The sequence below is a fragment of the Heterocephalus glaber genome, unplaced genomic scaffold, assembly GCF_053883595.1.
Source record: "Heterocephalus glaber isolate CG9 unplaced genomic scaffold, H.glaber_assembly_v1.0 deba00000331, whole genome shotgun sequence".
Taxonomy (NCBI): domain Eukaryota; kingdom Metazoa; phylum Chordata; class Mammalia; order Rodentia; family Bathyergidae; genus Heterocephalus; species Heterocephalus glaber.
The window spans coordinates 53246178-53272399 of NW_028258142.1; the positions used below are offsets into that span (position 1 = coordinate 53246178).

The 26222-nt window shown below is 39.3% G+C and overlaps 1 protein-coding gene across 4 annotated transcripts in view; it reads left to right on the top strand.

The window, feature by feature from the left end:
* The window catches only part of Chst9 (carbohydrate sulfotransferase 9), a 259739-nt gene that overhangs the window by 222654 nt on the left and 10863 nt on the right, over positions 1-26222 (top strand). For 3 of the 4 annotated variants that reach the window (XM_021265127.2, XM_013075285.3, XM_087193867.1), the window contains one exon: positions 917-954. In XM_021265127.2, the coding sequence (XP_021120786.2) occupies positions 917-954 (38 nt within the window). Of the gene's footprint in view, positions 1-916; positions 955-3207; positions 7893-26222 lie in introns of those variants that run through there. The other variant, XM_021265128.2, reaches the window with a different exon arrangement.

Consider the following 26222-nt stretch of genomic DNA (forward strand, 5'->3'; position numbering starts at 1 on the left):
ATGACTCCATTTCTACAACATTCTCTTTTTTTTTGGTACCCGGGATCGGACTCAGGATCTTGTGCTTGTGAGACAGGTGGCAGAACCGCTGAGCTAAATCCCCGGCCCTAAAAGTTTATCTTTTAATGGGCATACTTAATGAAGTATAAGTAACACACTGAGTTGTTCACAAACACAGGATAGCTGTGGTGCCCGAAAGTCTCTTTTTTCTTTTCTGTTAGATTGCTGGTTATTTATTTATGATTACTAAGGATTTTATTTCTTTTTACTTAAAATGTGTGGGCTGCTGATCACCTTCAGGTTATTTTCACAGTGACCAGGGCTCTTTTAGTAACCTTTTCTTTGCCTCTGTTGGCTTTCATATGTTACTCTGAATTTTGTCCATCTTAAGATATCATCTTTGGATTGCACTTCAGTCTCCTCAGTACTGTAACAAAACAGTGAAACAACGTCTTCATCACTTTTCCGGTAGAAGAAAGGTTTTAAAAAGTAGCGCTTCTGCCATCTGCCCTCAGATCCCCTGGTCTAGTTCATGGGGGTTCCATGAGCCAGGTTCCACAGTCCGATACCTCAACAGGTCATCATTGTTTGGAGACCTTGGGCTGGCTGCTGTTCACATTTTTCTCCAGTCCTTTTCAACTCTTTATCATTTTTCTGCCAAAGTTTAATACATGCTGCTGGTTATCATCCTTATTGAATTTCTTCTCCATTTTCTGTTACCTTTGCCCAACATGTTTTATTTAGGTTTTGACTTTTCCTCCCTAATTGGAGTGATTGTAACTGTCCACAGTGGGATATTAATCCTTGTTCATAGAGCTCATGCCTGTTACGGGGCTTTTGACAGAAGAGTATCAGTACTGCATTTTGGGGTTGATTTTCATGCTTTCATGTAAAATTTTTCTCCTTTCTTTTTCAGTGACTACAGAAAAAATCCAGGAACATATTACCAACCAGGTATTTTCTCACTTCTCTCTGATATAAATTTTATGTTGAATGTTCATAAGCATTTGTAAATGTTAAAAAGAGATAATGCCAGTGGTTAGATATGATAAATGTATATGCTATTGTTTCTGAAAAAATAAATCAACTGTGGATGATTATGCACTTTCTTTGGCCCAACCCTGTTGATTCTTTCTACCCCATCCAGCCCGAAGTGGGAAATAGCAGGCAAATGGATTCTGCCTTTTCTCACATCTAAGCATCCCTAAGACCATATTGTGACCTCTACATTGATACCATCATGACAGCAAATAGATAGCTTTGATCTACTTTTCCCTAAACATAGATGATCCTCCTCTGTGACTTTCTCAAGTGTTCATACCCTCAGGTGAAAGTCATTCCCTCCCACATAGCTAAGAGCTGAACCCCTAGCAGCAAAAGGCCACCCCAAGGCAACTTTCCATTCTGATCTTTCATTTCTACTCATAATCACCTGGCATTTTCCTGTCTGATTCTCTCCTTTCTTATCCAATCTTCTTAGTGATGTATTACTTGTATTTTTGACAAGATGGAGTCCTTATATATAACTGTCTAAGGGGCTTGTCACACGCAATCCCACATACAAACCAAGGGGGGCGGGCCTTCAGCGAAAACCACTTGCTCCTTCTGTGGGCCACTTGAGCCGCACATACTTCCTGTGCGAATGCAGGCATTGGCCTGTGGCAGAGTATGCTCAGATTTCCCTCACAGATACAAATCTCCATGCCTTCTTTCCTTCCTCTGACAAAAGTGGTAACTCAGCCTTGTCAAGAAGAGAGGTAAATCCACCTTTACACCACTCAAGGATGCATCTTCCAAAGTCATAAATGCTCTCTAAAAGAAGCTCCAGTTCTGACTCCCACTGTCAATCTACCTAAGCAAAGTTTGAGCTTTACCCAATCTGCGCCACATACCCTGTAATTCATCAAGCTTTCAAGACGGCGAACCCATTTGATGACCATATTATCCTGCAAACGTTAATGTTTATCAGGTGCCTTTTTGCTTTTGAACATGACTGTAAATGCTGACTTGCAGAAGTAGTCAACTTAATGCTTGAGAAAGCTGTCGTTGTGTAATAGCAAAAGCAGGTGGTCGTTGCAAATAGTTTATTTACCTTTTGGGCTTAGTATCCTTATCGTTGTATTTTCAGTTATTTGTATGAGCTCAAGTGATTTTGTAAGGCTGAGCAACAGTTAAGCTATTAACTTTACTGCTGCCATTTTTATTTATTTAAGTCCCACAGGGAATATGTCTCCTTATAAAGAGACCTGTTTTTCTCATTTATTTAATAAGTTAAAGAGTAGATCTCAAAAATATATTAAGGGTATTTCTTAAGAGTAAATTTTCATTTCCTGTATTTTCTTTCTTTGTATATGTGGCTGAACTAATAGAATATATAGACAACAAAAGAGAACACCAAATATTTACTTATAATCTTAAACTTTGATTTCATGCCAGATAAAATCATAATGGTTTCTAGTCCCATTGAGAAAGTGAAATGCTTTGGACTTTAACATGAGAGAGAAAGGCCTTAATATTTTATGTATACAGTCATTCTCCGAACAGATAGTTGTATTATGCAATCATTGTTCACCAGCTTGTATTTCTAATCCTACACTGGAATTTCTATTCATTCCTCTTCCAATTAGAGATGTGTTCCCCACTCCCAAGAATGCACTGGCCATACAATTCACAGAGGCATCATATTCTAATTTATTCATCTTATTCTTCTAATTTGTCTACATCCTGGCACAGAGTCAAAAAAATGAAGTCACCTTCTTTTTCAAATCACTCTGCCACCGAAGGACTTTGGCTCTTGAAAAACATTTTTTAAAAACTCACTTTGGATAATCAATACAGTATTCTTTATCAGACAGAAATGTAAAACAGAGCACTGTTGACCATGAATCTTACTCCTAAATCCTTCCCAGTAGGCAGTATAGATTGTGTAATTAAATTGAAATTGAAAATCAAGTCTTTTTTCTTTCTTTCTTTTTCCTTCCCCCCACTAGGCAGGCTGTGAGTTGAGTGCCGATGTGAGAAATCAGGGCTAGCGAGGAGGGGGCACTCTCGCACACTGCTGGCCAGTATCCAGGGTGCATTGTGGCCCCCAGCTAGTTTACCACACCTGAGCTCAAAGAACAAAAACTATCTGAGTCTTCTGGAGGCAGCGCTGGTTTCTTTGCTGTGTAAGTCACTGGGAAAATTAGTGCACTTTTTAAGAGTAACTTGTGAACGCAGCTTGTTTATGAGAAAAGGACAAAAATGAGCTGTGCACCACTTGACAACTCTTGTCCCAGAATGGGGTGAATGCGTGACCCAAATTTTTCAGCTTTCCCTTTGGCAATTCAGTGCCACAGTAATTTCCTATCTGGAAAATGTGACTTGTAGAGATGTAATCTTCTATGGGTTTTCTGAATAATTTTCACTATGACAGATTAAAGGGAATACCCTTAACATACAACCAAAAATATTTCCAAAACCAAAATTAAAATATGGTCATTATGAGAATAGAAAGAAAAGTATGTAAAACCTTAATTTAACTGTTGGAAACTGCCTTATTATACCATAGACAATTGAAACCTCTAGTAAATTAATACCTTCTGTTTATATTTCTCTGTATAGCAGGTAATTGAAGCCCATAGCAAATTAGTACCTTGTGTTTATGCAGCCAGGTGACAAACAGAAACGCTAAGTAGGAGGCTCCATGCCATGCAGACATGTCCTCCAGGTTGTGGAGAACAGTCCCAGAGCTCCAGTGCTGGAGGAGAGAGGCCTGCCTCACTGTCCACCCGGTTCACATGGGGGCCAACCCCATCACATGCCCCTGAGCTACGTATGATTCCCCAGGGCTGCCAGAACAAAGTAGCACATGTTGGATGGGTGACCACAACCAAATGTACTATCTCACCATTCTGGAGGCCACACATCTAAAACCAAGGTGTCAGCAGGGCCACACTCTCTCTCTGAGACACACAGGCGGGGATCCTTCCCTGCCTCTTCTGACATTCTGCAAGTTGCCAGCAGTCCCTGGTGTTCCTTAGCTCACAGCTCCAATCTCTGTCCCTGTCCTTCCCGTGTGACCCTCCTCTTCTCGTAAGGAAGCCACATTATTGAACTTAGCCCCACAGGGATGGACTCAGCTCACCCTAATTACTTCTGTAAAGATCCTATTTCCAGGTAAGACCACATTTCATAGGGACTAGGCTTTAGGACACAGTTGACCCATAAGGAGCTGGAAATAAACCTTGATCCTCTCGACTGTCCCTCCCCCTCTAACCACTGAGCACAGAGAGGCGACCCCAGGTTAGCAGTGATTGCTCACCCCTCCCACCCCAGCAGTACCTTCACCCCAGAAACTTGTTGGCATCGACCCAGAAACCAAACCCCTGAGAAATTCAGCATCAGTGGTTCTAGCATTGACTTCATAGGCCTGACCAAGAGTGTCGCATGCTTTACAAGGCTCCAAACATCACAAAATGCAAAGAAAAGTTACTTTTCTTTCTTCTTAGCCTCCTGTTTTAAAGTTTGATACCCAACTGGGGACACACAGTACATGACAAAAGGACATAGCAGCTGAGTCAAGTGGGTCAAAGCAGGTGGCATCAGGCAAGGAACAATGGTCACAGCTGTGCCTGGGAAGCTGGAGAACCAGGTTGCTCTAGGTTCTAGGTGTCTGCCTCCATCTGGAAGTGGGAGGGTGTAGAAGGACACGCCCCCAGTACGCTCCTCTGCTTTTGCTACATGTTGGGAGGTGAGTTTAGTTAGGAGTGGTGCAGAGAAACTCCTGAGAAGCTGCAGTTTGAAATGGCCAGGGAGGCTGCCATTAACTACTAAGCCATTGACTGCCTAAAGCCCTTGACTACTAAGACGTTCCCAAGCCTTGACGAGGGCAGGTGCGGCCCCCACACGGCAGCCCCAGACTGAGCCCAGCTTCCGACCCTCCTGCCCCCTGAACTCATGCAACCACTAAGACCCCTAGTGGCAGCATAGCCTTCTGGGAAAGTCAGGTTACTTGAGGCTCCCAGCCCAGGGTCCAGATCTCGGCGTACCTTCCTTTAAAACTGAAATATTTTTAACATACAGTATGTGGGCCTTTCCATTCACAGCCTTGCTCTAGCACTCAAAACTGTTGGGGACAATCCTGCAATTTTAAAATTTGTTATGTGATTCTAATGAAAAGCCAGTATTGAAAGCCTACTCATGTGTTGCCTGTACGATAAATTCCTAGACTCTGAGTATAAAGTCCAAGGTCATGTGATCTCATATTCCTTTGGAAAGAATGGTCCACACCTGGCTAGACATAGTTCCCATTCATCTGCTTCAGGTAAAGCTATTGTGTCATTAATAAAATTATTCCACCCCTTCTCTGCACGAACAGAATTTATTCAAGTAAGACCTGACTCAAGTACTACCTCATTCCTGAAGCCTTCCTTTACTACGTAGCTGAGAATAATCTCTCTCTTCTGTGATGCTATTTTATAAGTCCCTTTGCAATAGACCTTTGTATTTTCTACTCTGTATTCCTATTATTTACATCCCAATATAATTTTTGTGAGAGACAGTATCACTCTAAAGGGAAGAAATCATCTGTGTTTCATCTCTGTGTCCACTGTTGGCCTTGCATATCCTAAGGACACAAACAATTCCTGGTCAAATGTAAATTCTTCCCCTCACCAAATTATTATTCTAGTAGCCACACCAACTGCTAAATACAGTCAGTCTACTTCCTGTATACTCAACTGTTCAAACTTGTGTGCCACTGATTGTTTAAGATGGGAACCAGGTGTTGCCTTTGCCCTTCCCAGGTGAGGAATCTAAACCAGAAACAGAAGGGACAGGTCCAGACTGTTCAAGGTCTCCGTGAATAATGATCACACAGTCAGGAAGGGAAAGAACGAAAGACTAGGGAGCGTCACGTCTTTATTTTGCTTGCACGTCCTCCTTCCATATTACTGTGGCACGTTAAACAGTTTGCTTAAGACCTGGGTGCCTGATTTCTTTCTTGAGTGCCAGCATGCCAATGCCATTCGCTGCTGCCTTTTCATGTGGCCTGAACTTTAGAACTTCTAGATTTAAAATGGGGTTGCATTACCTTGCACTGTTCTTATCAAAATGGCTATGAGCTCAAGGAGCCAATTTTTCCTTAAAGATAGTTTCTCTTTGCAAGTTCGACACTAATGGGGCTAGTGAAGAGTCCGTCCCCCTAGTTCTTTCAAAATTACCTTCTAAAATTGGAAGCTGCACTTTTCAAAGTTCCAATCTTTGAGTCTTTTGAAAAAAACATTTGAAAGTGAGACTGGATCAAAAAGTGGTGACACTAATAGTGGTTAGCAAAGAAGGATTTATAAAAGATGGTCTTTGTTAAAGGTCAGATGGTATCATACCTAAAAAATACTTAGGTGGAAATGTCAAAGGTGTCTCTCTTTCATTGGAAGCCAGGAAAGCTAAATACTGTGTAATGATATCCGTGGAGCAATATAGAGATGGACAAGACAAAGGGAAGGTGACAAAATGGCCTGCCAGTGTTTGAAAGGCATGAACATCAAGAAAATGATGGTTAAAAACAGCACTATGAGATCTATTAGCAGCTGAATATACTGCCAATTCTCATGCAAACACTCAGACTGCTTCTGAATAATTGCAACCAGTGACTAGCCTCATCACTGGTTTTCCGGATCTCATTCATTACAACTAGCCTATGAAGATCAGTATTTTCATCTCCATTTTACACAGATAGAAACTCCGGTTGAGAAGCGGGTTTGGCTGTTTCCCAGTCTTGCAACGCTTAGCACTAATTCATAATGATAATAATAGGATTATTATTAAATGCTTGATGAGCTCTCTATGTATAGATGCTAAATTTCTCATAAAATTATCGCATTTAAACTGCACACCAGTAACCCTAGGAGGCAATACCAACCAGAAGATCCAAGGTCAGTGAGGTTAAGCAGGCCACCGAAGGTCACATGTGTGGTAAGTGGCTATACCAAAATGGAATCAGGCCACTCAGCTGTATGCATTGGACCCAGCCATGGTTCTGCTTTTGTGATGCTCTTCATACCTTTATTGACAGTTGCACCTCTGGATAAGTGGCATAGTTCAAATCTGCAGCCAGATGTACCTGAACCTCATTTGGAAACTCTTTCTCTTCACTATTATGCCCTACAACTGTTCCTCTGCAGGTTGTTCTATTAATTCACAATCCCACTCAGGACAAACCTCGTAAGTACCCCAATTTTGACACCAACACTGGAGCAGATGGCTATTGACACCTTGGAATATGGAAATTTATGGTATAGTGTGTCTTTACTCAAAATGTCTTAACTATCAAGATGAGCATACCCCTACTCTGGGCTCCCTGTTGAGCATTAAATTACTTTTTTAATTAAATAAGTTTAAAAATCAAGTGAATCTTGTCTAAGAGAAAACTATTTGTCACCTGAAAAGAGATTAAAAACTGGAAAAACTATACCTTGAGATAATCTGTTGCCCACTGGCCATTTTTCTCAGCAGAGCTCAGACAGAAATACCAAGGATGTTAAGTAAGAGCTGAAATAGAAACCTTTATTCTCACCCTCTATAAAATGCCCTCTTATTCTTTTATTTTCCAGAAAATTATCTACCTTCTGAAGACTACTGTTAGTTAGAAGAGTATCATTGTGCATTTATTCATATGAGAAACTATGGAATGCTGAAACTGTACTGAAAATGTAGTAGCTATAAAAAGAAATGGTTAATTCACTATCTAATAAAAATGAATTACGCCATCCCTGACGTTACTAACAGGCCAGTGAAATCTAGTCCCATGTATAATTTTCTGTCAATCTGTTTCTCTTCTTTTTCCTCCTCTCTTGAATTTATCTAATCATATCCCTGTGTACCTGCTGGCACTGTCCCTGAAGATGAGCCAGGTAACTGACATTTTTCAGCTTTGTAACTGTTATTAGAAAAAATGATCAATGGCCATTATTTGGGATTTTTTTCAATCAATATATAGTAGCACACCCTAGGAGCCAAGGCCTAGCAGCCACCAACACGATCAGTAGAGCCCCTTCGCCGTTTGCTAACTCAGATACCACCTTTGTGGAAACACTTCCCTTCACTTCCTGGGTTAGAACTATGGTCAGATGGGCCACAGAGCCAATTTGTCATTATGTCTCAATGTATACTCTGAAAAGCAGAGCTTTTTAAATCTACCTTTAAGCTCTTTCATTCTTGTTATTCTTTCTTCTCATGATAAGGAACTGAATAAAGTTCTCCAAAAAGTCCTTTCCACTTTTATCAAATGGAAAACTGATCTCTGCTGAAATTGTGTAAAAGAGCAGTCATTTTGGATGAGTTTCTCGTTAGCGTTAAAAAAAAAGATGAAGAAAGCTGTGTTTTAAGCAGGGATCATTAATACCAGGTCGATGCCATAGAATCCATGTTATATATATGGTCAGCCCCTCAGGCCGACCCCCCTCCATCCACAGAATCTGTCCACAGACTTCCCTGGTGTGTGTTTCTGTGTGCATGTGTCTGAATTTTGCTGAGGAAATGCTGCTTGAGGCTTATCAGAATCAAGAGGAAAGGGAAATGCCCTAGAGAATGTTCTACCTCTTGCTAGCAAGAGAAAGTGACCACAATTTTCCCTTTTACTGGGCATAAAGTGAAATCAATTTTATGTAACATTTATTTTACAAAATAGCACTGATACAAAGATGAATTTCTGGAAAGGCCAAAAAGTACAGATAGTGACAATTCAGAGTACCAGGAAAAATCCAATGAAACTCCCTTGTCTTTATTAGCCTTACTGTGGAAAAAGTTATCCACAGAAGTGCTGCTGTGTTACATTCTGTGGTCAATCATCAAACAAAGATGGAATAAACAAGATTCTTCTCTGTTTCATCACTCGTATGCCTTGCTCAAAATGTATTAAAAGGGAATATTTTCATTTATGATTGCTGGAGAAGTCAATTAGGCCAACGTTCTCTGGATGTGGAATAATGTAATTTACTATGTTGAATAATTAGCCAATCAGATTTCTCCCATTTTCTAAGGGCAATGGATCAACTAAAATGTGATCATAAACAAAATAGATTTTATTAGGCATAATCTACTTTGTAAACTAATGAAATTAATTGTTTGCCTGACCTAAAGCTTTGAAAATGAAAGACAACATTGAACACATGCTTCCAATTTTGATTCTGTTACTAAGATGACACTTAATATAAAAGTTACAATTTAGCTTCCCCTCAAGTATTCCATACTTGAGACTAAATGATTCTTAAAAATATGTTCATCAACAGATGGGAGCCACTTATGGCCTCATAAACTCTAAAGCAAGTGAAATTATCTCAGCAAAATATAAAGAGATGACAATAAAGCCTCATCTGGTTATTGCAGAGATGATTAATGCATTGTATACTGGTTCAGTGATGCAATGGATATTGACAGATAATCACCCTTCTTTGTATAAGAGAAATACCAAAGAGACAAATGCGAGTGATGTGTGTTTTTAATCAGTCAATACACAATTTCACCACATACCCTGTATACAGAGCAAGGCAAAATGCTATAGAGTGAAGGAAAAAGCATTCACACTTTACAAAGTGACTGTCCAAAGGTGTTTTCTATCTCGAAAACAGACAAGTCTAACAAATCTGACACACAGCGCAGAATAGCAGGAAGTGGGCTGCTATTTGCTTGCTTATTAATTATGCAGCGCAGATAATGTGGGAGTTTGGAGAAGTGGATAGTCAATAAAATGCACAGTGGTCAAGGAAGAATCATGGAGGACTTTGAAAAACAAAGTTATTCAGCTGTGCATCAGAAGGAAATATAATCTGGTAGCACTAAACATTTTGAAGTTTGGAAATGACCTCAGGAAAGTTAGTATGGAATTTTTCTCAAAACTGTTTCCCATATTTTCCATTTTGCTCCTTCTCTACTGGTACCAGCCAGCAGGCAGTCCCTCTCCATGCTACTCTGCTTCCTCCTTCCACACTCACCACAAGTCTATCTTCCACTTGGCCAGCAGAGTGAGTTCTATAAAATGTCCACTGTTGTATGATTCCCACCCCCAACCTCATCTAAAAGCTGCGGTGGCTTATATTATACCTCTGGTACCATCCAAGTCCTTACCACGAATTCCTACCAATGTGGTCCTACACTCCCCTCTGATTTCCTCTTGTCTCGCTGGCCTGCCCTCTGGCCTTCTGCCTGGCCTGGCTCATTCCATGGAAGCCTTGCAGGCACCTGCTGCTCCAGCACCTTATATCCCTTCTACTCCTTCACATCCATCGAAGCTCATGTGGCTCCTCTCAGATCCAACTTCTCTGACACCTGTCTAATGTAACCTCCCCGGCTCCCTCTGACACCTGCACCCTATCACATCCCTGTGCAACTGCTTGCCTACACCTCCTGCCATCTAACTTTTTCGTATTCATTAACTTACTTGTTTACCAACTGTCTTCACCCATGTGAACATCAGTACCATGAGAACAGGAGACTTCTGGAACTGTTCACCCTCTATCCCCAACACCAGAAAACAGTCCGCATATTAACGGCACAGTTATTACTTCTTGAATGAATGTGTTACTTAATTAATCTTGCCTGTAGTCTGAGCATTGAAAGAAATATGTAAATTAAATTATCAAGAGTGGGAATGAATATTGTAGGGGGGAAATGAATAGAGTTTGGAGTTTGAATACAAGAAAGGACTGAATAGGCTGAAACACGAATTAACGTGAAGACTTCACAGTTACTGTAGAAAGATAATGCTCTTGGCAGAAATATAACAGTTGTGGTTAGAAGTTACATTAATGAGTATATACCACATATCAAGCATTATGTTTTTATTACATTTGTTTTTCACAACCCATTAGGTGGTCGTCATTACCTCTGTTTCAGAATCAGAGATTTATTCAACCAGGTATCTGATTTCAGTGTGGTTGATTGTTAGAAAAGTAGTGACGCGGAGTCACTTGGTGGTTGCAGAGAACGCATTCATGGGGTAAAAGCCTGCTAGGTCTGATTTGCAGAACTTTGTCCCATTTCCCAAGTTGCTGGGCTGAAGTAGGTGTGGAATATATCTCACAGCCTGCCTTGGCTCACAGAGGTTCTTTTATAAATTGCTCTGTGCACCTGTAGATCCCCAAGTTTCTCCTCCTTCTGAAATAGTGCAGGTCTGGCAGCTGGACTTTGAAGGAGACATCAAAGAGAAAAGGGTCTGCATGAAGGGAGGAGCAAAATGAAACCAGTTACTTTGGAGAAAACCCCTGAAGAGTAAAGCAACACCAGAGACACTAACCAAAATGCAGCCCATAGAGCGTGCCCCTGTCCTTCTGGTCATCCACCTACATTACTTCTCAGAATATGGAAACAAAGCTTTGTTAAAAAAAAAAAATGAATCTTATCCTAGGCATCCAGAGAAGAATGGGGAGTTAGAAGATGCTGTGACTCAACAGTCAGGTAGCTTCTTACTCATGACAGGAAATAGATGCTTTCTTACAATTACAATCACCATGGAAACCAGGCCTGGTGGCTCTCACCTGTAATCCCAGCACTCTGAGAACCTGAACCAGGAGGATCACAAGTTCAAGCCCAGCCTGGGTAAATTAGTAAGACCCTAACTCAAAATTAATAAATAATAATAATAATGATGATGATGATGATGATGATGATGATGATGATGAATAAAGAGCCAGGGCCGTAGCTCAATACCACCAAAAAAAAAGGTCACAGTGGAGACAGCACCCTAGAGCAGGTGTCTATAAAGGTGATAAAAAGTCCTGGGGAACAGGTTCTCTGGTTGCCAGGGAGTGTATCAGGTACTAAAATATCCCTCCATCTTGCCTTCTTCCATCCCCAGTCCAATTACACAGCTCACAGACATCCACATGTTGCTATATATTCAACCAGATCTATAGCTGCTGAATGTCAAGACAGAAAATAAATCTCCTTGAAAAGCCAACCTAGATAGACACATCCTTGCTCCAGAACCATCATGCTTGGATATATATGTTTTAATGGTGACATGGAGGCAGAGGAAGAGAGGAAGACACCATGCAGACAAGAGCTTTGTTGCAAGGCTGCATAAAAGCCAAGCAGATGGTGACAACCTCAATGTGGTTTAGGCTGCATAAAGAAAGTCCCAAAGTTTGGTCACTGCTGGCTTACATTACAGTTTTCTAGATGCAACAGCCCAGTACCTTAGCCATAGCAAGGCCTATGGGATTGCTCAGTTCCCCATTCAACCATTCTTGGTACCTAATACATAATGATTCAAATTGGAGAAGAGAAGCAACCAGCATTCGGGTGATATGAGCCGTCCACAATGACTAGAGTCGATGCCAGCACATTTGGCAATGTCCAGGTAGCTCAGTACAGTGTCAGGGGCGGGGGGGGCGGGTGTCACTTGGATCTGTCAGCCAGGATACACTCTTGTAACTACAGATGTGATTACTGAAAGGCAAGTGTGTGTTATGTAGTGAGAAACAGAGGTTTCTAGAGCCAAACAAGACTGGATTTTAATCCCAGCTCTAGTAGTTGCCATTGTAAGAAACTGAGCAAGTTTAATGGAGAAATGGCCATAACCACCCGTGAGAGCTGAAAAAGGATTAAATTTCATGATGCTATGGCAATATGGCAATGTGAATCTCTCAATCCGTATTCATAGGTAGAGATTCCTTGCTCCCCACTCAAGAGGTATCGTGTTCTGGACCTAGAACACTATGTAGGTCACAAGTCACAAGAGAAGTAAAAGGGTCTCTTCCTTGGCCTGGCCAACCAGTTAAGTGCAAATCATCCCTTTGATTTTTACAGATGAATGATGCTAAACTCTGCACACCTTCATCTTGAGACAAAACTGGCCACAGGCCAGTTACTGCAGCCTAAGGTTATGAGATGCCCTAGAAAAATTCCTATCTGAAGCCTGAGCCTTCTTTTCCCCCTGCTGTGGACAATCCATTTTCCTCATATGGGGAGTAGTTGGAGTTAATAAGCTGTGATATTATTCCTGAGCAATGGATGACAAGATGTGTTTGTTCCTACCCACAAGCAGATTCCAGAACTGCAGTGGACAAGGGGTATGATAATACAGTGCTGCGGGACTGTTTGCTGCTTTATTGATACCTGTGTCTCTAGAAGTAAATCAGGTAGAATCCTGGCCATCAACATATCAATACAAAAGAATTGTTACTGAAAGTCAGCAATCACCAGTGTCCTTCTGCTCTGACAGTTGGCAAAGTTCATTGCTTTGTAGCTTCGGACTAGTGGGAAATGGATGGGGAAAAACAATAACCAAGTACGTGGTGCTTTCTGGTACTGGGACTCTACCTAAAGGTAGTAACTGAAAAGGTTAAAGTGTCCACTCCCTCCCCCGCTACAAGATGCACTTACCCAGGCTGGGCTGAAGGTGGCAGCAACCCTTCTCAGATCCCCCAGTGTCCAGGAGAAGCTCATTCCGCACCAGCTCTGGGGATTGACGCTGGGCAGACTCTGAAGACTCACTTCTTGAGGCCAAGATGACAGGATCAATAGTGCACATACCTGCTCTTGCAGAGAAAGAAGGAGCAGAGAGATTTTGACCATGGCCATGCCTGCTTCCAGTAGCCATTTCATTGAGAATTTGAATCAAAAACAGCTGTCTCCAGGCCAGGGATTTAGCTCAGTGGTTCCACAGCCTGCCTCACAAGAGCAAGGTCCTAAGTTCGATCCCTGGTACCAAAAAACAGTTGTCTCCAGGAGAAAAATTCCACTTTGGAAACCCCTCAAAAGTGTCAATGCATGAACTGATAAGTCCTTGCAAATATTCACCACCCACCACTGTTTCATTAGAGCTCTGATCACTCTGACCCATTACTCATATGACAACCTACCCCACTCTCCTTTTGACTCTGTTCTGCTTTGCTGCTTGCTTTTGTCTTATATTCTTCCTTGCATTGTTCCTCATACTGAAATCCTAAAGAGAAATCCTCTCAACATGGCCCTGGGATCCCCATGTGCCATAGGCCATCTTCTCTTCCTCGCTCAGGATCCAGGGGACCCATGGTCACCCCAAAGTGTGAGCTGTCTGCTCTCCACTGTGGGTTGGAGAGGCTTCCTTGGGTAAAGCTGAGTTGTCAAATATGCAGGTGACATAAGCCAGGGTGTGTGTGTGACACTCACATATGCTGACCCAGGAAAATCTGATCTGGGGCTAGCAGAGGCTTAACCAAATGAAACCAGTGGAATGTATTCCTGCAGTGTTCTGCTACTCTCCCAACCTGACATTACTGCTCCCAGGGCTTAAGTAGCTTTAGACTACTAGGCAGTGTAGGTATTGGGGTGGTGTTTTGCTATGTGGAACTATACCTTGGCTCATGCTAACACCCCAGCCCCACCTTTACCTTAATTCAGCTACTCTCTTGGACTTCTAGACTGCTTGTCTTTGTGCTTGCTTCTCCCTTTCACTCCTACCCAGTAACAGGCCAAGCTTCTCTGTGTTTTCTGGCCTGAAACCTACTAGGAGATGCACTAAGTAACACTTGGGCAGTGTCCTGCTGCAGACCCCCTCATTTGTTGCCTGCTAACCTATGGATTAGTCAGGCTTAGGTCAAGTACTCACTCCTAATTGAAGTAGTGTTCACCCTGAGACCACTTACATGCATACAGCCTGTTACCATGGCCACTCCAATCTGAAGTTGAAAAGGATACAACATGGTGATGTGTTCAGTATTGAGGGAAAACCCAAGAAGAAAGGCACACAGAGAGAATGCATTGAAATTTTGGAGAAACTTGCCACATGTTAGACATGTGCCAGACATTGTATCATGCACTTTATAGTTGTATTTGTCTAATTTATTCTCGAACTAACTTATCTTTTCCTGAGTGTCAGAATCAGAAAGAGGATTTTAGGATAGCCCTTCACAAAATGGTCCAAAGAAGCCTATTGTCAGAGAAGGTGAGCCAGTCCCAGCACCCGGGATGAGGATCCCCTGCCACCATTCCATCCTCCTAGGCCAGAGGAGGTGAGTCATGCAGGCACCAGAAGCATACCCCCCACCCCGTGGAAATGAGAAGACACATAAACAAGCATCAAAAACCAACTTCCAGATCACCTACACCAACCCCAAAGGGAAAGGAGATGGAACAATCTGATACTCAACCACCTGGACTCCCTGAACTGGCAAGAAAAGAGGATCTGGGAAAATTGAAATCAGAAATAATTTCTCAGATAACAGCAAAGACTGTGCTCATAGTACAAGACATGATTAATAAATCTAGAGAGGACACAAATAAAACAATAGAGGAGCTAAGGAACATGATGGAATCCCAACATAGGAAACAAATGGAATCTATAAAGCAGATGCAAACAGATTTCCAGGAGATTAAAAACTCCATCAAAAGTCTGTGCAGCAGAATGAACCAATGTGAGGACAGAATTTCAGATATAGAAGATAAGATTGCAATTAGTGAGGAGGAAAAGAAAAACTGCTTTTGGCTGGTCCCAGCACCCGGAAGGAAGCTCCCTGCCTCCATCCCAGGCTCCCAGGGCAGTGAAGCTCAGCCAGTCCCAGCACCCAGAAGGAAGCTCCCCACTACCATCCCAGGCTCCTAGGGCCAAGAATGTGAGCTGGTCCCAGCACCCAGAAGGAAGCTCCCCCACCTCCATCCCAGGCTCCTAGGGCAGTGAAGCTCAGCAGGTCCCAGGACCCAGAAGGAAGCTCCCAACCTCCATCACAGGCTCCTAGGGCAGTGAAGCTCAGCTGGTCCCAGCACCCAGAAGGAAGCTCCCCTGCTGCCATCCCAAGCTCCTAGGGCACAGAAGGTGAGCCATGTGGGTGCCAGAAGTACCCCCATCCCCCCGTGGAAATGAGAAGACACATAAACAAGCCTCAAAAACAGACTTCCAAATCACCTACAGCAACCCCAAAGGGAAACAAGATGGAACAATCTAATACTCAACCACCTGGACTCCCTGAACTGGCGACAAAAGAGGATCTGGGAAAAATGAAATCAGAAATAATTTCTCAGATAACAGCAAAGATTTTGCTCATGGTGCAAGACATGATTAATAAATCTAGAGAGGACACAGATAAAAAAAACAGAGGATCTGAGGAACATAATGGAATCCCAACAGGGGAAACAAATGGAATCCATAAAACAGACACAAACAGATTTCCAGGAGATTAAGAACTCCATTGAAAGTCTGCACAGCAGAATGAAGCAATGTGAGGATAGAATTTCAGATATAGAAGATAAGATTGCAATTAGTGAGGAAGAAAAGAAAAATTGCTTTAAAATTGTAAGGGAATACTAGAAATCAGTCCAGCAGCTGCTAGACGATACAAAGAAGAATAACATAAGACTGATTGGAGTCAATGAAGAAAGAGGAGAGAGTGCAGATGACATAAAAAAAACTCTTCACAGAAGTGATGGCAGAAAACTTCCCAAGCAGGGGAAAAGAACCTGACATTCAGATAAGTGAGGCATATAGGACTCCAGCTAAGCTTAATCAAAAAAAATCTACACATAGGCATATAACAGTTAGGATTCCAGAAATCCAACAGAAGAATAAAATTCTACAAGCAGTGAGAGAAAAGAAACAAATCACATACAAAGGAAAGCTCATCAGAATCACAGCAGACTTCTCAATCCAAACCCTCAAGGCAAGAAGAGCTTGGAGTGATGTATTTCAAGCCCTAAAGGAAAACAACCTCCAACCTAGACTGATGTACCCTGCAAAACTATCTTTCAAAATTGATGGAGAAATAAGATATTTTCATGATAAAGAGCACCTCAGGAACTTCATGAATACCAAACCGGCACTCCAAAAAATTTTAGACAATACCCTAGGAAAAGACAATGAGGATCACAACCCCAGGAAACCCAGCAGAATGAATCCATTGGGCATGACAAATTAAACACAAAGGGGGAGAATCCAATAAAAAGAAAAAGTCATGACAAGGCTTTTAAAACTCTTAACTTCATCTCCCTAATGAGTGTATAATTCAATCTTATTATTGTACTGACTAGTATTTTTCTGATTCTAGAGTTGCACACCATTCCTTGTGTTATACTGGCTATTTATCATCTTCTTATGTCTACATTTTAATTGGGTTGTCTATTAATGAGCTCTAAGAATTCTTTATATAGTCTGCTCATAAGTTATATGCATTGTAAACATGGTTTGTTTAAGGACTACTTTTCATTTTAATGATGTCATTGAAAGTTGTAAATTTTAATGGAATCTCATCAATTTTTTTCTTTTATACATCATGGTTTTTGTATCCTAGGTAGTTCTTGCCTACCCTGAATTCATAAATATTTTCCCTTATAATTTCTTCTTAAAGTTTTATACTTTTAGGCTTTCTTATTTAGTTTCATAGATCCCTTCAAGTTATTTTCATGTATGGAAAAAAGGGTTGAGGATTATTTTTTTATATACGGATACCAGGTGTTCTAGTGCCATTTGCTGAAGACACTATCTCTTCCTCGGCTCTTGAATTGAGTTTATATTCTATAAAACGTTAATGTTAAATAATCTTTCAAAACTCAGTGGACCATATATGTGTGGTTCTATTTCTAGATTCTCTATTTTATTCAAATGATCTATATGTCTTTCCTTACACCAACACTGCCTTGATTACTGTAGCTTTAGAAGAAGTCTTAAAATTGGGTGCTAAACATCTTCCAACACTGTTTTTGTTTTTGTTTTTGTTTTTGGCTTGTCTGGGTCCTTTGTACTCCTACATAACTTTTAAATTTCAATATCCAGTTCTTCATTTATAGCAACTATACATAGACCTGAAATTTTATATATACCTTGTGTTTTCTAATCCTGCTAAATTCAAATATAAGTTCTAGGGGCTCCTAGAGATTTCTTAGTATTTTCTCTGTAGATGATCATTTCATCTACATATAAAGATTTTGCTTCTGCCGTGCCAATCCTAACCTAGTTGTGTCATTTTATTGCCAGACTATTTTGGTTTAGACCTATGTTTCAAAGTCTAATGGACGGATGAAGAGTAGGCATATATGCCCTTGTTCCCCACTTTAGGGAGAAAGCATTGTATCGTCTTCATTCATAGAAGGAGTTCTCGCTGGAAGTATGGAGTACATGTCTTTAATCTGTTGAGAAGGTTCTGTTCTACTTCTAGTCTCCTGATAGCTTTTACCATGAACAGCTTTGGAATTTAGTCCAATACTCTTTCTCCAACTAGTGACAGGATCATATGCCTTTCTCCTTTCCTCTGTTAAAATGATGACTTTTGGGGGTGGATCTTCCAATGCTGAACCAACACTGCCATCCTTATAATAAAACCACTTTCTATATCCTGCCAGATCTGACTTCTAATAGTTTGTTTTGTTAAACAAATTTCTATGTTCATACTTTTTCTTCTATTATCTTTATCCAGTTTTAGGATTAGCACAATGTTGAGTTCCTAAAATGAGGGGAGAAGTGTTCCTTCTTTCTTCTGCTTTAATTGTTTGATATAATTTATCAGTTAAAATGTTTATGAGCCTGCTGTTGTCATATAGGTAGGCTTTCAAGCTAGGAATATACTTTCTTTAATAGGTGCTATTCAAATTTTATATTTCCTCCAGAGTTAGTTTCATTAATTTGTCTTCCAAGGTACTTCTTAGAAGTTGTCAAATTTATTTCAAAAAAGATTTTTGTAATATGCTTTCTATATCCTTTTAAATTCTGTAAAATCTGTGGTAATGTCTCCTAGATCTTGATATTGTAATTTTAAAAATGTATAACTGATATTGTGTAACAGAAAGAACGGGCCTAAAAGAGCAGGGCAATTGGGAGGGGTAGGGGAAGGGAAAAAAGGGAAAGGAAAAAATATGAGAAGAGGAAAAAAATGGAAACAAGGTCTTTGCAAATAGGGAAGGGTGGAGGGGGTGAAGGGAGGGCAAGAGAAGGGGAAAAAAATAAGAACCAAGAGACTCATGTAATGGTACAAGATCCCAATGATGAATGTAACTGTATTGTATACCTAAAATGTACCAATAAAGTTAATGGGGAAAATTTTTTTTTAAATATTTAAATTCTCCTATCTACTGATGCATCCAATTTATAAATTATAAATGTCTACATTCAGTTTTCCCTTTCTTTTGTTCTTATTTGAATATGTGAGTTTTTCTCTTGGTTATCATCTTGCCTTCCTTTCTTGTAGTTTTAACTAAATCAAGCTTTTAGAGAGTTTTCTGTTTTTTTGTTTATGTTCAAGATTTTTGGATTTCATTTAATTTCTTGATTTTCACCTTTCTTGTTAGATAATCAATGAACTCCAGGCTATCATCTTGCCTTCCAGCCACAACTTTGGAAATATCATGTAAATTTTAATTTAGAAATTTCTCCTTAGCCCTCTAAATACTTTATGACTAAACTCTGTAATATTACTTCAATCCAAGAGCTATTTTGCAAGATGCTTGTTTTTCTATTAATATCCAATTAGTATGAACTTTGTCTGCTTAGACTTGTGCAATTAAGTATTAATTTTACTGCACTGTCATTACAGAATATAACTTACAGATTCTACTGGTGCTATTATGATTTTCAGGGTATGTTTCTGTTGTGTCATCACTTTTTTAAAATGTGTAAGGGATTTGGAAAATAGATACATTCATAAAATATGTTGCTTTTACAAAAATATAAATTTTATAAAGATTTTAGATGCATGTAAGCCGTCTATGTTATATTTAAATAGAAATATTGAGATATACATAATTTTATTCTACTTGTAGTCTTTCAAATTCTTTCAGGCCAAATTTATTTTTTAGGTTTTGACTTAGAACAGTGTGTGATATAGTACCTTATTACAATTGAATTTCCATGTAAATGGAATCTCTTATTACAATTAAATCTCTATGTATATTCTAAAGGTTTATGGTGGATATATTTTTATAATACTTTTTTAGTTATATGTATCATGATCATTACAACTATATTGTAGATATTAATATTTATCAATATAAAAGCATCACAATACAGGCTTCTTGTTCTGAAGTTCTACTATATATTAAAATTATATTTCTTCTTCTAAAAGAAAAAAATTGCTTTAAAATTGTAAGGGAACATGAGAAACCAATCCAGCAGCTGCTAGACAATGCAAAGAAGAATAACATAAGACTGACTGGAGTCAGTGAAGAAAGAGGAGAGAGTGCAGAAGACATAAAAAAAACTGTTCACAGAAGTGATGGCAGAAAACTTCCCAAGGCGGGGGGAAAGAACTTGACATTCAGATAGGTGAGGCATATAGGACTCCAGCTAACCTTAATCAAAAAAAATCTACACATAGGCATATAACAGTTAGGATTCCAGAAATCCAACAGAAGAATAAAATTCTACAAGCAGTGAGAGAAAAGAAACAAATCACATACAAAGGAAAGCTCATCAGAATCACAGCAGACTTCTCAATCCAAACCCTCAAGGCAAGAAGAGCTTGGAGTGATGTATTTCAAGCCCTAAAGGAAAACAGCCTCCAACCCAGATTGATGTACCCTGAAAAACTATCTTTCAAAATTGATGGAGAAATAAGATACTTTCATGATAAAGAGCACCTCAGGAACTTCATGAATACCAAACTGGCACTCCAAAAAATTTTAGACAATACCCTAGGAAAAGACAATGAGGATCACAACCCCAGGAAACCCAGCAGAATGAATCCATTGGGCATGACAAATTAAACACAAAGGGGGAGAATCCAACAAAAAGAAAAAGTCATGACAAGGCTTTTAAAACTTTTGACTTCATCTCCCTAAAAAGTGTATAATTCAATCTTATTATTGCACTGATTAGTATTTTTCTGATTCTAGAATTGCACACCATTCCTTGTGCTATACTGGCTACTTATCATCTTCTTATGTCTACATTTTAATTGGGTTGTCTATTAATGAGCTCTAAGAATTCTTTATATATTCTGGTCATAGGTTACATGTATTGTAAATATGGTCTGTTGAAGGACTACTTTTCATTTTAATATGTCATTGAAAATTCTAAATTTTGATGGAATCTCATTTATCAATTTTTTTTCTCTTACACATCATGTCTTTTGTATACTAGGTAGTTCTTGCCTACCTTAAATTCATAAATATTTTCCCTTATAATTTCTTCTTAAAGTTTTATACTTTTAGGATTTCATATTTATGTTCATAGATCCTTTCAAGTTATTTTTGTATATGGAAATAAAGTTTGAGGTTAATTTTTTATATACAGATACCAGGTGTTCTAGTGCCATTTGCTGAAAACACTATCTTTTCCTCGGCTCTTGAATTGAGTTTATATTCTATAAAATGCTAATGTTAATTAATCTTTCAAAACTCAGTGGACCATATATGTGTGGTTCTATTTCTAGATTCTCTGTTTTATTCTAATGATCTATATGTCTTTCCTTATACCAACACTGCCTTGATTACTGTAGCTTTAGAGAAGTCTTAAAATTAGGTACTAAAGTCTTCCAACATTTTTTTTTCTCTCTTTTTCTTTTTACTTTTCTACGTCCTTTGTACTCCTACATAACTTTTAAATTTCAATATCCAGTTCTTCATTTATAGCAAGTATACATAGACCTGAATTTTTATATATACCTTGTGTTTTCTAATCCTGCTAGATTCAAATACAAGTTCTAGGGACTCCTAGAGATTTCTTAGTATTTTCTCTGTAGATGATCATTTCATCTACATATAAAGATTTTGCTTCTACCTTGCCAATCCCATCCTAATTATGTCATTTTTTGCCAGACTATTTTGGTTTGGGCTATGTTTCAAAGTTTAATGGACAGATAAAGAGTAAGCATATCTGCCCTTGTTCCCCACCTTAGGAAGAAAGCATTGTATCTTCTCCATTCATATAAGGTGTTCTCGCTGGAAGTATGGAGTACATGTCTTTAATCTGTTGAGAAGGTTCTGTTCTACTTCTAGTCTCCTGATAGCTTTTACCATGAACAGCTGTAGAATTTAGTCCAATACTTTTTCTCCAAGTACTGACAGGATCATATGGCTTTTTCCTTTCCTCTGTTAAAATGGTGACTTTTGGGGGTGGATCTTCCAATACTGAACCAACACTGCCATCCTTATAATAAAACCACATTCAACATACTGCTAGATCTGACTTCTAATAGTTTGTTTTGTTAAACAAATTTCTATCTATGTTCATACTTTTTTCTTCTATTATCTTTATCCAGTTTTAGGATTAGCACAATGTTGAGTTCTAAAATGAGGGGAGAAGTGTTCCTTCTTTCTTCTGCTTTAATTGTTTGATATAATTTATCAGTTAAAATGTTTATGAGCCTGCTGTTGTCATATAGGTAGGCTTTCAAGCTAGGAATATACTTTCTTTAATAGGTGCTATTCAAATTTTATATTTCCTCCAGAGTTAGTTTCATTAATTTGTCTTCCAAGGTACTTCTTAGAAGTTGTCAAATTTATTTCAAAAAAGATTTTTGTAATATGCTTTCTATATCCTTTTAAATTCTGTAAAATCTGTAGTAATGTCTCCTAGATCTTGATACTGTAATTTTTTAAAATGTATAATTGATATTGTGTAACAGGAAGAAAAGGTCTAAAGGAGCAGGGGAAGTGTGAGGGGTAGGAGAAAGGAAAAAAGGGAAAAGAAAAAATATGACAAAAGGAAAAAAATGGAAACAAAATCTTTGCAAATAGGGAAGGGTGGAGGGGGTGTGAAGGGAGGGCAAGAGAAGGGGAAAAAAATAAGAACCAAGAGACTCATGTAATGGTACAAGATCCCAATGATGAATGTAACTGTATTTTATACCTAAAATGTACCAATAAACTTAATGGGGAAAAAAGAAGCCTATTGTCTAACGTTGGTGGCAAGTCTGAGCATTACTTTCTCTGCGCAAGGAATTCTTACAAATCTACAGTCTAGGACAGCTCATTGGGACCCAGTACCACCTAGTTGTTCCTTTCCTCAGATTTATTTTATGTCTCTAGGCACAAACACAAAGCCAAGAATAGTATTAGGCTTCTCCTTTAAAAATGAGAAGGCAGAGAATTAGGAATACTAATTGACTCTATGACCACACTAGCTCTGCCTTCCCATCCTCCCTCATCTCCTAATGTCTCCTTGAACTCTGGCCAGGCATCACATTGACTGCCTGGCACCTTCCTGAGTGAATCCCCCCTGCCCTCGTGGAGCAGCTGCAATTTCCAGACCTCTCCTCCTAGAAACCTTTAGCCATGGCCAATAGGATGGGGTGGAGTAACTCCGGACACATGTTCTACATCGGCACTAAGAGTTCCTCAGTAGCATTCATCTCCTGCCCACCCTGAGCTAACTTACTTGACAATCTGCCCTGTGTCCTCTGCCTTCCTTCCCTATCTCAGGTCCCCATACTGCTCCCAGAGTCTCTTGGACTCAACTTCGAATTAACTTCTTGCCCTCAACTCCTTGACTCAGGTTCTGCTCCTAGGGAAACAAAATGAAGACTCTGTCCTAAAATCATCAACTAATAGGTGGAGGACCTGGCCATTCAACTCAAAAGTCATCTTTCTTCATGCTTTGCTGCTCTACCAGCTCCAGTGCTGCTGGTGGCATTGCAGGTTTCTTCTTTCACTTCCAGTCTTTAAGCTGTGGGAACATCTCAGTTCCCTCCTCCGAGAGGACCCACATCTCTGGCCTTATGTGCTACCCTGGTGCATCCAAGTCAGTGCCCAATCCTAGGGTCACCTCAGAGACTCGTCTGCCTGCCTGAGAAAGTCTTTTGATTTCTAACTTATGCCATAACACATCCCACTCCCAAAAGAGAATTTTACACTTAGGTATTACAACTCCAGGCAAGTGGTTCTCCCCACTAAACCCTGAAAACAAGAACAAGAACTCTACCTAGCAACTGAGCTCTCTAAAACAAGGTGTTGGAGCCGGGGCATCCTCTTCCATTCCCCCTACAGAGTCCTCTCAGATGCACCTGCTATTGTTGGCATTCATCTTAAGGACAAGGGGAGGAGAGGTTATTTGACCAATACCAACTTTAGAAAACTAAACTTGGAAATATTAAAGAGCCATATCACAAATCTGCTAGATACCTAAAATTCCAATGAAATACTGAAATCTTTTTATCAGTATATATTTGTGATGCATAATAAATACATTCATTGTGGGGAATTGGTACATATTCATACACATCTTGGTCCTTTTTACTTCCCTTTTCCTCCCTTCCCTTCCATCTCCCCCCTATTCCCAGATCCCTTTCTATCTCCAAAAAGGCTATATTAAAATCCTAATGGTCAAACACATACTCATTTTACCTCTCTCATGCCAAGAATAATGGATTTTTCTATTCCTATCTATATTTGACATATAAAGACAACAGCATAGGAGGTACAATAGTGAAGAGCAAATATTCTGAGTACATTTCACCTATAAAGTTGTAGTTTTATATTCTGCTAAATAAAGTTTACAAGGTAGGAATTAGAGAATGAGACTATATTCTTGACTTTTTTATTGGCTTTATAGAACAACCTTGGGCCAGTTATTACACAAGTCTATCTTAATTTATCTATAAATTTAAAAACAAAAGAACATCCTCATTTTTCCTACAATACTTGGAAGGAAGATAGAATGATAAATCTATAAAAGCATATTGAACCCCTTGGGGGAAATGCCTTATCTACTTATATACATTAAGATGCTGTCACTTTTCACCTTTGGATGGTCTTGCCAAACCAAAACAAAGCACTGTTCTCTACGGAAACTTACCCCTGACATCCACATTGTATTACATCCCCAGTCCTCACTTATAAACTTTTTTGGCTTCAGGGGAGGAAGAAAATAGACAGAGGAATTAAATCCAAAATTGAAAGAACTAGAAAATAAAATCACAATTTTTATCTTTGCATCCAAGGTGACCAGAGAAATTAACTCACTGGATCAACTTAGGAGTCTCCTAGTAGAGAAATAGTTGTCATTTGTGTAAGCAGTTTAAATGTTTCAAAGAATGTAGTTAAAAGAAGACTAAAACTCACCAGTGTTTCTCCTTAACCTCCAGCACCACATGTTCATTTCTCTCTAGTACTGCCTGCAATAGTGCTTTCTTCTCTTTTGTTTTCTTTTATTTGCTTCACTTCAGTTGATCCATTTTCTTTCCCATTTCTGCCTTTCAGCTGCCTTCATTTTTCTCTTTCCTTCTACTTCCTCTTCATCACCACTGAACATTTATCATAGACTCTTAACATTTCTAAGTATCATGGGTAAGAGAAGGAAGAAGAGATGAAAAATGAAGAAGAAAAAAACCTAATATTTGCCTTCAAAATGCTTGTCACACAGAAGTTGCTCACTAAATAGTCACCGACTAAACCAATGAAAGTGCTTAACATTTATAAAGAGCATACTCTATTTTAAGCGATTTTTACCTGCCTTTCCTGTAATTTACCCTAAACAGTAAATACTTATTATCTCCATTGTAGAGACAAGGAAACTGAAGTTTCAAAAGCAAAATAGGTTAACCAAGGTTATACAGATAGAATAACAAAGACACAAACCACTTCTACCTAACTCAAAAATCCACACTTTTGACTACTGTATCTCTTATAACAGCCATATTGCCAGGTGCTTTCCTTCTATCTGTGCATTTAGTGAAGAAATATATTGCCTGATGTGTGAGGTATGATCAGAATGCACAGTGAATATTTAAATTTTTAAAATTTATTACAGTAACAGACACATTGCCATTAATCCCCCTCCACCTATTCCCCTTCATTTTGGACACACTTGTCCCATCACTGTTTCCACTTTCAGAAGCAGTTGTGGGAATCCTCTTTCATGAGTATCTTTAGTTACTGTGCTGTAGCTGCCTCAGCTTCCTGAATTCATTCAGCACGTTTACCTTTTATGATCATTGTGATGTGGGGGAAAGAGCTGCAAGTCATACAGTGCCAGATCCCATGCATAAGGTGAATGAGGACACCCTGTCATGTTTTTACAGCCTTTTCATTGGTTGGCACTTGGCAGAAGCATTCACTATACTTTTGATCACACTCATGGAAAGAGACTTCCGGAACTGCTTCAGAAAGTGACCACAATAATAGGATACATATGTTTAAAATGAAGAGGAGTATATGAAGGGGATTAATAGCAATATGTCTGTTACTATAATAATTTTTTAAATTGAAACATTCACTATATATTTTGATCAGACTTTGTATGATGAACTGAAAACAAGTCACAGATGACTAAGACAGAAGTCTGAGGTACAGCTCCATCGACAGCTGTGTTAAGTCAGGCAATTTACTTTAACTATCTAAACTTC